At 42.9% G+C, this 14,341-nt stretch overlaps 1 protein-coding gene across 1 annotated transcript in view; it reads right to left on the bottom strand.

Moving 5' to 3' along the window:
- The window catches only part of FAM83B (family with sequence similarity 83 member B), a 55,197-nt gene that overhangs the window by 12,726 nt on the left and 28,130 nt on the right, over positions 1–14,341 (bottom strand). Inside the window, exons 3-4 of the mRNA XM_035109778.2 lie at positions 4,570–4,734; positions 1,036–1,160 (exon numbers count right to left, since the gene is read on the bottom strand). Of these exons, the coding sequence (XP_034965669.1) occupies positions 1,036–1,160; positions 4,570–4,734 (290 nt within the window). The remainder of the gene's footprint in view (positions 1–1,035; positions 1,161–4,569; positions 4,735–14,341) is intronic.

Genomic DNA, 14,341 nt, shown 5'->3' with positions numbered 1-14,341 from the left:
CCTCTTATCTGCCACACACAACCTTCATCTCTTCATATTTGTAACCCAATATGCCCTCTCCAGCCTTCTTACATAGGGCAAGGACATTGATTATGCTTGACCAAGCATAGGCAAACTCGGCCCTCCAGATGTTTTGGGACTACAACTCCCATCATCCCTGACCACTGGTCCTGTTAGCTAGGGATCATGGGAGTTGTAGGCCAAAATATCTGGAGGGCCACAGTTTGGGGATGACTGGCCTATCCCTGTGCTTGACCCATCTATTCCATCCCCTCTATAGAGTTAGCCTCACAGTTGCTGGTCTCTGTAAATAATCTTTCACTCCTATAATAACCCTGATCCTGGCTCTTCATTCCCTTACTAGAAAGGTTCAGTTGTCCCCATGACACACCATGTCTCTTGGCCAGTAATGTCTTAAGGGTATCCAGCGCCGTGGTGCAAGAATCCTCCAGCGCCCCCTCACGGCGGCAGTAGCATGCGGCTGAGGGGCGGAGATGGAGGATGTCAGAGCATGGACGGCGCGCACCACCTTGCATGGGGCTGGCCTGGGCGCAGACCCCACCTCCTGCAGAGGGGGCTGCTCAGCCTCCCGCCCTGGACTGGCCCCTCCTTGGCCCCTCCCTCCAGCGGCCGCTCCAGGACGCGGTGGTGGCGCGTGGCCATTGAGCTTCCTCCATGAAGCAGAATCAGTGAAACTCCTGCCTAGAGTGGCAGCAGGCGCATGATGCCACTCTAGGTAGGAGTCTCACTGATTCTGCTTCATGGAGGAAGCTCAATGGCCGCGCACTACTGCCGCCATGGGGGTGGGGGGCACCAGCAGCAGCTGCTCCCAGACACCAGTTGTTTAGCACTCCTTCCGCACCCCTGGTGGCCAGGCGCCCTGGTGCCTTGCGCCACCCAGCCCAGGCCTAGAGACGGCCCTGCTCTTGGCCCAAGACCACCCTAGCACATGTTCCTCCTGTGGACAAGAACACACAGCAACGTTATACTGAAGATATATAAATTATATCTAACATGATGTGCATAGCTTCTTACCTATAGGTACCATACATGACTTTCTTACAGTCAATGAGAAGAAATTTTTGTTCCATTTTTCCATGGAATTTCGCCCCTGACTTGGAGTAATAATCTTGTCCTTTTACTGTGCGCACCCTCATGTTCTGAAAAAAAGATGAGAAATTGTATGAAAAAGTCAGAATGCATTAATATAAACAAATACAGAACAATTTACTGCCTGGCCCTATGCCTAGTTTCAAGTTCTGAGTAAAAATCAAAAGGAGGCTTAACCCCAAGCAAGGACGCAGAGAGTTGCAGCTTTAAACACTACCTGTGCTGAGAAATCCAAAGCATGTTAATTCAGAAAAAAAATCCTAGTTTGTTTAATTGGATTAACTATCTAGTAATTGGATTTAAAACACTTCACAGTTCTTATTACATGTAGAAGGAACCCTAATCTCTTTAATCCAGACAACACCACCACAGAAAGAGGTTTTCATATCCATATTAGTTAAGATGGGACCATAAAAAAGTGTGTGAGAGAGAAAGATTGGGAGAGAGAAAGTGAGAGTGAGAAAGTGTGTCTGCCTACCCAGTGCTTTTTTTCTGGGGGTATGCATACCCCTAAACATTTTGTGAATCTTTGTACTTTTGTCCATTAACTGTATTTATTTTCCCCAATTTGAGCTATAAAATGGTGATTTTCTTGAGTCAAAATGAGAGTACCCCTAAACATTTTTTAAAGAAAAAAACACTGTGTCTGCCTATAGCTGAGGCTGATCACAAGGTTTATCAACACTTATCTTTCCTCTGCTCTTTCCAGGCTGCAATTTAAAACTCTGAGTACAAGTGCCTTCTTTTTTGGCCCCAGAGTTTTCCTCACCAAAAACAAAAACAAGAACGCTCTTCAAAGTTCTATCAGAGGAAACATCAATCTGTGCAAAATCCAAATTGACTTTTGCTCTGATTCAGTTTTAGAGAGTGGGTTTTTGCAGAGAAAGCTTAGGGAAACAACAACAAAAGGACAATGCTCACACACAGAGCATTAAAACACAGATCTCTGCCTGGAAAGAATGGGGCAAAAGGTAAGTGTATATAAACCCACAATGCTCTGGTACTGCATGAATAGAAGCATATTAGAAGAGTCCTGCTGAATTAAAGGTTTCTCTAGGCCAGCAACCCATTTCCCACAGTGGTGAACCCCGTCTATGGTACCCCGTAATCAAGGCATGAGGGCAATAGCATACTGCATCTATTTCTGGAATGGTCCTGACTTGTAGGCAGACTGATAGCTTTACCCTCCATGAATCTGTTTGATTTCTTTTTAGAGCCATCTATTGGTGGTTTCCGCACATCTTGCGGAAACAAATTCCGCAGTTTAACTAGTCACTACGTGAAGAAGTCATGTCAGTCCCACCCTTCAGCTTCATTGGATCACCCTGGGTTCTAGTATTACGAGGAGAGAAACTTCTCTATCCCCTTTCTCCACATCGCACATCATTGTATACACTTCGCTTCCATACCTGCCTCCCCCCCCCTAAACTAAACATCCCTAAACATTATAACTTTCGCCATAGAAGTGTTGCTCCAGACCCCAGATGACTTTGGTTGCCCATTGCTGCCATTTCCCCCGCTCTACGATATCATTTTTTTAATGGTGTGGTGACCAGAACTGACTAGAGTGGGTGATATTCAGAAAAGCTGTACTCAGAGCAGACACACTGAAATAAATGCAGATGAGAAAATCCATTGACTTCTACCTTGATTTAGTCAGATATCACTCATAATTCCAACTGTGGTCACATCATTGATTTATATAATGGCATTATATCACCAGCCTTATTTTCAATTCCTCTCCTAGGGCTCTCTAACATGGAATTTCTCACTGCCACATACTAAACCAACATTTTCAATGAGCTATCCACTGCGACCCTGATATATGCTTTTCCTGGTTAATCACCCCATTATACAGCATATTTTTGACAGGCAAAACATATTTGCTCTTTTGGTTACCATAGGCTTTTGATCAAATGAAGGGATCTTGCTGATGGAAGAGGAGTTGTCACTTTTGCCAATTCCCCCCCTTCCTCAGCAGCTTCAGATAGCACCTCTGACACTATTCTAGAGAGTCTCTTAACCTTATGAGATAGATTTTCAGCGAGTGCAAAGGTGTGATAATTTCTCCCCTATTTTCTATTTTTATTTATTTTTATTTTCTTTGTAAACCACCCTGGAACTGTGGTATGTAATTTTTTGCTGCATAAAATAAAAATAAAAATATTATTTTATTAAGGTTTGCATCACTACTAAGGAGCTTCCCGCAGCAACTAGTGTTGCTTCATGGGTTCCACCCAAATAATTGGTCAACTGCAAGCCTGCCTAAGTCACCCTGATACATTATAATTGTGCACAATTTGCTACAAGAAGCACAACACAAGTGACTTATAGGAGTAAAACCAACACAGCTGTGTGTGAAAAAAACAGGAACCTATTTAAAAAACAAACAGGAACACCCTCAGTTAGGGGAAGTTAGGTCAGATCAGTGCAATGATACCACAGTATCCAATTAAAATTTGCACACATGGAGATACAACCTGTTTTGTCTCTTTGCCAGTATAAAACCTGTATTTGTGAAATGCCCTTGTGACAGCTTGAAGGTGGAATCCTTATGATCCTCCATTTGAAGATCATAAAACATTTCTTTTTAAAAACCAGAGAGCCGACAGAACATGTGGTTTCTGTTCTAATCACACAGCACTGGATTCTGGTTGCCAAAGTTCTTTAAGGAAGGAAATACACCTTCTGCGTGTCTTCAAAGGAATGGATGCAAATGGATGGAAGGGGGCAAAAAAAAAAACCCTCCAATTCTCCTTGCTATTCTCACCCATGTTACTGACTCAAGGTTTTGTTTGGCTCTTGGGCAAGATATCTTTAGGACAGCAGCCGCAGCTCCACTTCAATGGTAATTCTCCTGCCCATTCATTTGCTCTTTCCCTCTGGGCTAAACACACACTACTTCCAGAAGGAAAATGAAGGCTCCTGGCTCCTTCTTTTTGTTCCCATCATTGCTCACTTCCTTGCATCAACAGTTTTAAGCAGCTTGCTCCTTGGAGATCTTAGGTGCACTGTCTGCCCATCCCAGATAAAGCCCATCAGACTGCATGCAATTACAGCTGCGCACCTTTATCCTGCTCATGCTTGCTCAGAAAGAAATCCAATTAATTTCAATGGAATTTACTAATGAGCTCTTGAGAAAGGGTGTTAAGTCACACTCCTTAACCCACTTATTGGAGGGTAAAGCTCAAATTGGACACAGTGTGACTTACTTCCAAGTAAACACAGATAGGATTGTGCTGTTAGAAAAATCTCGCTCTCATGTCAGTATCACTGCAGAGGCAGCTTTTAAGGTGCAGTAGGATATTTGCAAGCCCCATAGAGAGTTTTTCCTTACAGACACTGCTCAATATTCATAGATTGCTGCTGTATTCAGTTTTTGCAACTGACATGTCAATTTATTATTTTGGAGCGCTTGTGTGCTAAATATTTTCCTCTCTCACTGAACAAATTACTTACCCTGAGTCTTTGAACTTGACAGCCTTGTTTCTCTGTCATCTTCAGAAAGTGGTTGAAGTTAGATTCATCAAGTAGAAGATACACTGAAATTCCCCTAGTAGATGCTTCTACAATTTCTTTAAAAATATCCACATCTGTAAACATATCCATAACGATGGCAACAACCTGCGGATAGCAAAAAGTGTTGGTAGCATTTAATGTACTGATGATGATAGCCATTATGAAACATTACAGAATTTAAAATATGCACCCTACACATAGAGCTTATGGTTCATTGCAGATGTCATTAGCAACACTATGTACTGAACATTTCTTTCTTCCTCATACAGGAAAATGGAAACTGGTTGTTTTCTAAATTATTTGGCTTAAATTTCATTCACAAGCAGTGCTTTTTTTCAGCCGGAACTTGCTGGAACTCAGTTCTGGCACCTCTCAGGTGGGTGCCATTGCCATTATAAGAGAACAAGGGAGGCATTCGTGGTGAGTTCTGGCACCTCTTTTCTAGAAAAATAGCGCCATCAAGTATATGTTTACTTAAGTCATAGGACTTTAAACCCCCTCATACTTATTCCAAGAAAGTCCCACAGAACCCAGAAGGCCTGACTTATAAAGACATAAGCATTGCACTTCACACCCAACTGGCAAGTTGATATATTGTGGCACCTTAAAATATTAGCACATTTATTGTGGCAACAATAGTTTTAAGGTTTCGCAAGACTATTTTTTGTTTTGTTTTGTTTTGCTGCAATAAAATACTGCAGCTACTCTTCTGGAGCAAATTGTACTGGTGTCGTAAAATTTTCATTGGAAGACTGAGCTGAGAAAACTTCACGTTAGGGAGTTTTTGCTGTCCATAGCCACCAGGTGGTGGTGATTGTGGGGAAATGGGAAATGCTGAATTTTACAGAAAAAAGCACTAATGAATTCTCTCTTACACATACAACAATAATACACATTATAGGCTGATATGGAGAGAGGTTGGAAGATTTGGGGTGGAGGTCGGTTTTCCACTTACTGCAAGATACACAATCCAAAGAAGGTAAGAAGCTAGATTGCTCCTAAAATCATTGTTTGTATTTTTAAAAAGACTAACGTTGGCAAAAAACAAAGGACTTTGGCTGTGAACAAATCTTATTCAAGGTCTTTTTTCAGGAACTGAGTGGGCAAACCACTTTAGCAAAGGTTGGGTGACCCAACTCTCAGAGCTAGATTGAAAAATGTCTAGACTTGCTTGTCTAAGGATGTAGATTACTGTACTGAGGCTGGAACAATGGGGCTTGGCAACAAATATGGGTGAGGATCATGAGAATAAGTTGGGGCCCCTACAAAGAATTGACATTGGTTGCCTATAGTTGTACATTTAAAGTGCGCCCCCCCAAAACCCTACAACCCTAGGAATTGTAGTTTGTAGCTCTGTAGAGGTTAATTACACTTGCCAAGATTTTTGGGGTAGGTGGTGTGCTTTTGATATGCTTAAAATGCATAGTGTGTACATACCACACTGTCAACACATTCAATGCCCAAAATTTCACCAATGAAAACAGGTTCCGTTTGCCTTCGGCTTTCTTGGAAGAGTGCTACGCGCACTATTTTCCTTTCTCCGCACCCACCCATACCAAAACACATAAATATGAGAGAGAGAAGCTCCACTGGGTACAAGAGGCAGAAGATATTCAGTAAGTGAGGCAGAGAGATTTACTATTAATTTATTAATCCATTATGGTATTGCCCACTAACCAAGCCTTTCAGATAGACCAATCAAAACCATGGACCAAGTTTGAATAGACAATCTAGAAATCCTCTGAAAAAGAACGCTTCAGTGACTCGCAACTTGATTGTGCAGACATATACAACAAAATACTCTGGCAGAGGACGCTGAGCAGACCATCCTGCCAAATGGAGAGCACAACTGCTGCCCTGGCTCTGGCTGTGCTTTGACACCACTGAATCACCGGGCTGAAGCAGCAACTTGTGCAGAGTTTATTGCTTTGTTGAGGAATGCTTTTTGAAAACCCTCGCAAGGCCAGTTTATCAGTAAGCTTATCTCATTCAAAGGCATTTTTCAGATAAGCGACCTGGAAACCTTGTGTGCCTCAGTCTGTTTGGCCTAGTGATGTCAGCCTGAGAGCCTCTCTCGGCTTCTGCTGTGCTTGCAAGCTGCTGTAAACTGAGAGGAGACGGGTTGGAAGAGGAGAGATGAGGAACCTGGAAGCCCTCAAGGAAGAGTTGGGGCCTGTCCTGTGATATTTTTCTAAACTGAGAGAGAATGGGCAGTGACTCATCACTGTAACAACATAGCAGAATTAGGCCTGAGCAAGATGACCCTCATGGGCATTGCATAAATATATGGCAGGTTGCAGAGGTGAACAATAGCCTGGGGGATAGAACAAGCACAAGCCAAGGTCTGTGTCTGACACAGTGATACAGGGATGTTTTTAGTCAGGAAGGGGAAGGAGCGGTTACCTTGCTCTTTCTTTACTCATATGTATGCCCTTCACCACAGAGCCTACAAATACCTGAAGAATAATGCCATACCACATGATGTCTGGAGCTACCCTGATGGCAGTCAGTACTGTAGGCCCAAGTGACTGCAGCATAAAATGAACAGGCATATGCCACCAGCAGAGTTGTACTTAACAGGCAAACTTGGTGAAAACTGGAAAAGCAATGTGTTTGAGAGGTACCAATTTTGGCAGCACTAGTTTGATGAAGCAGCAGGAATAGGTAAGATAGCTTTCAGGATGTTCCAATGGTCCTTGTATTGGTGTGTCGCTGAGTTTCAATCTTCATTGCTGCAAGGGCCACTGGATTATCATCTTTGTTACTGCATAGTCAATAAGAATGATTGACTCCTGTGTAGAAACTGCCACTGATACAGGGTGCAAGCAAGGAGCAAAGAACACTTTGTGTTAATTTGGGGCGACGGATGGGAAATTTGTGAAGCTGGAAAATCCACTTTAAAAACTCTGTTGAAACCTCTTTGGAACGAATGGAGCTTGTTCTTAATCATCTGAAAATCACAACCAGCTAACACAGCATAGATTATTAGTCAGACTTCTGACTGTACAACTGGTTGTTTGTAAACAGCAGGGAGCATATCTGAATGGTTCCCCTGCATCTTTCGCGTGAGTTTGCAATATAAGTCTGCATGGAGGAGTGAGAGAGCAATAAGGCAAAAGATTCAAGCGTTATTCATTTATTTGTGTAATTATCTCCCTCCAAGGAGATTAGAGCAAGATTTTAGCTTCATGTCAACCTGAGGTATAAACTGAGAAAATGACTTGGGTGAAGCAGCTCAGCAAACCCCATTCTTCAGATATGATCAGCAGCCTTGCACCAGATAGATAGATAGATGATAGATAGATGATAGTGCATCTCAGGAAACATGTCATGACAAACCAGGAAGGAAACAAATGAGAGGTTAGGGATAATTAAAACTATTGAACTATTAAACTATTAAAATTCTGCAATTGAATGATTGCAGAGTAACAACATCTCAGCACCCTAGATTTGTCTCTTCATAGCTCCTTGTGGAAATATGTAAAAAAACAAAAACAAAACAATGCTATTGCTTTGAGTCTGAGTGAACAAAATGTTTATGCATCAAGCTCTAAACTATACAAAGCGTTTTGTTAAAAGTTTCTAAAATGAACATTTTTCATCATACCCCCCCTCCTGAGTAGAAACACCAGAACATTCATTGATAATAACAGTTATATATTAAGGAACTTAAACAAGAAAAAAATATACTGCAACTTCTGTTCATAGAGTTCAGCTCTGGTCCGTATAGGAAAGTTCCATTTTACTCATATCTTTGTCATACACAAACAACAAACCACTTCAAATTGCTCCTCTACCAGGTATGGGAAGCCTTTGGCCCTCCAGATGTTGCTGAACTATAACTTTCATCAGCCCATCAAGCATGGCCAATGGCCAGGGATGATGGGAATTGTAGTTCAGCAACATATGGAAGGTCCAATGTTCCTCACCCCTGGCCTATACAGAGAAGCCACAATTCAAAGTTCAACAACTACATTTGGTCCCACTGGAAGGACAGATCCTGAAGCTGAGGTTCTAATAGTTTGGGCACCTCATGAGAAGAGAAGACTCCCTGGAAAAGACCCTGATGTTGGGAAAGATGGAGGGCACAAGGAGAAGGGGACGACAGAGGACGAGATGGTTGGACAGTGTTCTCGAAGCTACCAACATGAGTCTGACCAAACTGCAGGAGGCGGTGGAAAACAGGAGTGTCTGGCGTGCTCTGGTCCATGGGGTCACAAAGAGTCAGACACGACTAAATGACTAAACAAAAACAAAGCAGTATGTTTGGACCCAGAAAAAAAAGTATCAATTTTCATCACATTATGGACTCACCAACAGAAGCTTCCATATATGATGGCAAACATTCTCAATGGGAGTTAAGGTCATTTGGTGTCCTATTTTCATCATTTGATGATACTGAGAGTCAGAACATTGGTTTATTGATACCAGTATTGCCTACCCCAACTGGCAGCAATTGTCTCTGGTCTCAGATAGGCTTCCTGGGAGCTAGTCTTTGGAAATGCCAGTGACTGAACTTGCACATGTAAAGCTTCTCCTGGCCTTTTCCTCCATGATATTTATTTTGAGAAGGGCCTGATTCGAGGTGGAATGGACCTTCCTACAGCTTTAACACCTTTGGTCATGATCAGCTGATAGCAAATAATAACCATGGCACGTGTGTAAGAAAAGGATGCAGGTGGCGCTGTGGGTTAAACCACAGAGCCTAGGACTTGCTGATCAGAAGGTCGGCGGTTTGAATCCCTGTGATGGGCTGAGCTCCCGTTGCTCGGTCCCTGCTCGTGCTCGTCGGGAGATATGGCTAACCCGTACCATCACCTCCGACCCCCATGGGGAATTTGGCAGCTGCTAGGGGAGTAAAGCAGTCTCCCCACCCTCCTGGGTTGACGGGAGGGGCTGCCGCTTAACCCACCCCGATCTTTCGAGGGGTGGGGGGCCTGTGCGGAGCACCCATGGGGGCCGGAACTCCTGGAGACCACCCTGTTCAAGTGTGAGTTCCATGATTTAAGAGGAATAATTAGATTTAAATTAATGGACATGCTTCAAAAGACGGGGGAGAAGATACTGCCGGAAATTCCGGCCTCTGAGAATCGAGGGAACACCACATTAAGAAAAGAAGCGGCTTTGTCATGCTGGCCACATGACCTGGAAGCTGTACGCCAGCTCCCTCAGCCAATAACGTGAGATGAGCGCCACAACCCCAGAGTCAGTCACGACTGGACCTAATGGTCAGGGTTCCCTTTACCTTTACCTGTGTAAGAGGTTGGAATTGTTTGCCTGTGTGTGTCTATAACTATGCAGTGCCAATGCAATTGTTCTTGTACTAGTAATAATTCTTGCTGTTACTGTGCTTAGCTGTAGAGCAGCCTCCCCCCCCTTTGACCTTACAGAATAGTGCTACAATAAGGTGTAATTTGCAATCGCCAACTGTAGGTTCTAACCATATTCATTTGCTTCTTATTTTCAGGAAACCAGTAAGGGAAAAAATTGTAAACAAAACAAAATAATTTACAAGGGTTGAAATCAGTGTTCACTGCATGACTGAGTGTCGGTCATGACTCACAACATCAAGAAACCAATGATCTCTAAGTCCTTGGGACAACACACAGATCAGTCAAAATCCTATTATCTTACTCATTCAACTTAGTCAAGCAAAGCTGCTGACCTTGTCTTCTACCTGTAGCTACCATAAAGGAGTAACATTCCACCTAGAGAATCTGTAAGATAAAAGCTGAAATGTGGGCTGCTACTGGAAAAGCCCCTGGTCTTCAGGCATGCAAATGTGCTTGTAAGCACATTGTGGAATTACTTCTGTAATCATGTAGCACGGTGGACTGATTAGCCAAAGAGGGGGAAAGAGACAGCATAAAACCCCAAGGAAATACAGAGCTTGCCATGCTGATTTCCCAATATTTAACAGGAAAGACTGTAATCTTTAAACAAGGATCTAATCTTCTGTCAAATGGCAAAAAGTTGTGGTGCTTCTGCCCTCTAGAAACAGAACATAATTCTGAAGTGTGGTTCTGCCAAATACAATGACAGACCCTCCCCCAAGTGTCCCTATTTTCCAGGAACAGTCCTGGATTCACAGAAGCCATCCTGGTTTCTTATCCCTGAAAGTCCTGCTTTTCTTTAAAGGTAAAGGGACCCCTGACTATTAGGTCCAGTTGCGGATGACTTTGGGGTTGCGGCACACATCTCACTTTATTGGCCGAGGGAGCCGGCGTACAGCTTCCAGGTCATGTGGCCAGCATGACAAAGCCGCTTCTGGCAAACCAGAGCAGCACACAGAAACGCTGTTTACCTTCCCACTGTAGCGGTACCTATTTATCTACTTGCACTTTGACGTGCTTTTGAACTGCTAGGTTGGCAGGAGCAGGGACCGAACAACGGGAGCTCACCCCCTCGTGGGTATTCGAACCGCCGACCTTCTGATCGACAAGCCCTAGGCTCTGTGGTTTAACCCAAGATAGGCATTAGGCTTACTGAAATAGGCATTGCTTGTTACGTTGCTATTGCCAGTGCTTTTTTTCCTCTAGAAAAAGAGAACTCACCATGTTCTCTTAGAATGGCAACGGCGCCCACCTGAGAGGTGCCGATACTGAGTTCCAGCAAGTTCCGGCTCAAAAAAAGCCCTGTGCTAGCCGTGATTTTACAAATATTTTGGCAATCCACCCCACCTTCACTGTTGCACCTTCAGAGCTGCAGGCTTCCTATGACTGACTTATTTTACAAGAGCTATAAATACAATTCCTGACATCTGTATCGACTTTTGCTTAAAAAGTCCCCCACCCCACCCTTAGATTTTGACAGTATGTTGTCACTACTGTTTCCCCCCCCCACACACACACACATGGGTAGCCTCCTCTTCATGAGAAGACTTGTGCTTTCAGGGTCTGGGGATGAAGGTGGGATCATCCCTAGAAACCAATTCTCTGTCCTACGGTAAGTATTCTAAACACAGTTTGGGGCGAGGTATATACTTTTTCTTAAGCAAAACAAATACCCCGTGCAATTAAAAAAGAACAAAGAGGAATGTTTTGCTATTATTGTAGATAAAGTAAATACAAATGGGCTTCTTTGGGAAAAGGGTGGAATATTGAACAATATTAAGATAAACAATAAATGTTTGATTTATGGAAGAAAGGGGTAGGCGAGGCCTTTGTGAAGTCCACATCCTGATTCTGCCCAATTGTAAACAAATCATGCCCACCCCAACAGCCTTCTATTGTAAAGCAAGGGTAAAGAAAGTGCTGTAAAGTAAGTTTTCAATCACTTTAAACTAAGTAATAGTGTTATGGGCTTTGTACAGATTTAACATGTACATTTTATTTATAATTATATTTTATTGAAAAAAATCAGAAGAGAAATAAAGTGGAAAAGGTGAAGAAAAATCAAAACAAAAGAAAAAGAAGAAAAGTGTTTGAAACTGATACAATACAAAATATAGGTATACAGTCATACCTTGGGTTGTGATCGCTGGGGGTTGCGCGTTTTCGGGTTATGGATGCGCTGCACCCAGAAGTACCTGAACGGATTACTTCCGGGTTTCAGCGCTCGCACATGCACAAAAATGCTAAATCATTCTTTGCACATGCACAGAAGCACCAAATCCCATGCCTCCCACATGGATCACATTCGCAACCAGAGGTTCCACTGTATAAGTAGTTTGGAAAACTCAGCAGTGGCCAGAGGATTGGAGATCAGTCTGCATCCGAATCCCAAAGAAGGGCAGTGCCAAAGAATGCTCCAACTACCACATAATTGTGCTCATTTCACACACTAGCAAGGTTATGCTTAAAATTCTACAAGGCAGGCTTAGGCAGTATGTGGACCGAGAACTCCCAGAAGTGCAAGCTGGATTTCGAAGGGGCAGAGGAACCAGAGACCAAATAGCAAACATGCGCTGGATTATGGAGAAAGCTAGAGAGTTCCAGAAAAACGTCTACTTCTGCTTCATTGACTATGCAAAAGCCTTTGCCTGTGTCGACCACAGCAAACTATGGCAAGTTCTTAAAGAAATGGGAGTGCCTGATCACCTCATCTGTCTCCTGAGAAATCTCTGTGTGGGACAGGAAGCTACAGTTAGAACTGGATATGGAATAACTGATTGGTTCAAAATTGGGAAAGGAGTACGACAAGACTGTATATTGTCTCTCTGCTTATTTAACTTATATGCAGAATTCATCATGCGAAAGGCTGGACTGGATGAATCCCAAACCGGAATTAAGATTGCCGGAAGAAATATCAACAACCTCAGATATGCAGATGACACAACCTTGATGGCAGAAAGTGAGGAGGAATTAAAGAACCTTTTAATGAGGGTGAAAGAGGAGAGCGCAAAATATGGTCTGAAGCTCAACATCAAAAAAACTAAGATCATGGCCACTGGTCCCATCACCTCCTGGCAAATAGAAGGGGAAGAAATGGAGGCAGTGAGAGATTTTACTTTCTTGGGTTCCATGATCACTGCAGATGGTGACAGCAGTCACGAAATTAAAAGACGCCTGCTTCTTGGGAGAAAAGCAATGACAAACTTAGACAGCATCTTAAAAAGCAGAGACATCACCTTGCCGACAAAGGTCCGTATAGTTAAAGCTATGGTTTTCCCAGTAGTGATGTATGGAAGTGAGAGCTGGACCATAAAGAAGGCTGATCGCCAAAGAATTGATGCTTTTGAATTATGGTGCTGGAGGAGACTCTTGAGAGTCCCATGGACTGCAAGAAGATCAAACCTATCCATTCTTAAGGAAATCAGTCCCGAGTGCTCACTGGAAGGAAAGATCCTGAAGCTGAGGCTCCAATGCTATGGCCACCTCATTAGAAGAGAAGACTCCCTGGAAAAGACCCTAATGTTTGGAAAGACCGAGGGCACAAGGAGAAGGGGATGTTAGAGGATGAGGTGGTTGGACAGTGTTGTCAAAGCTACCAATGTGAGTTTGACCAAACTGTGGGAGGCAGTGGAAGACAGGAGTGCCTGGCATGCTTTGGTCCATGGGGTCATAAAGAGTCGGACACGAGTAAATGACTGAACAACAACAAAAAGTAGTATGATTATTCTAGCGGGTATAAAATTATTAACAAGTCATTGTGCTTTTTATAAATGAATTCCAAATATTGTTATATTTAGCCATACACAATCTATGTCTAAAAGCAATCCGTCTGTATGTTGCAAGAGTTGTCATATCTTCTACCCATTGTTCAAAGGGGGGCATGGTGTTATTTTTAAGTATCAGTTTTTTGGCTGAAGTAAGGGCACAAATAGTCCTTTTACATTGACCCTCTGACAAACCACATATTCAACATTTTCAAACACTGGAATCTTCCTTTTAAAATATAAAATAGCTTGTACACAATATTGTGTATACACTGTTCAGAAAAGTTCAGAAGTTCATAAAAGGCATCAAGTAGGGGGAAAAAATTAAATTCAAGCCTTCTGGTGTAGGCTTTGTATTGTCTAGAATTGTGCACATTACACAGCGGAAAGTTTAAAAAGATGACTTCTTTTGATGATCTTCTATGATGACTTCTGCTCTATTCAAAACAAACTGTGGAATTTCATTAAATGCCCTAAATGTGTTAGCATCCCTACACATGATGAGTCAGTAGCGGTTTCTGCAAGGGCATCCAGGAAGGCCTCGCTGAGACAGAGAGCAGTCAGTGTGGGTTTTTCCTATGAAGTCACCTCTGACCCAGGAAGGAGCCAAGCTGC

Source organism: Zootoca vivipara, chromosome 3, assembly GCF_963506605.1.
Source record: "Zootoca vivipara chromosome 3, rZooViv1.1, whole genome shotgun sequence".
Lineage (NCBI taxonomy): Eukaryota > Metazoa > Chordata > Lepidosauria > Squamata > Lacertidae > Zootoca > Zootoca vivipara.
Note: the sequence above shows the minus strand (reverse complement) of the source record. Positions and strands in the feature narration are given on the sequence as shown.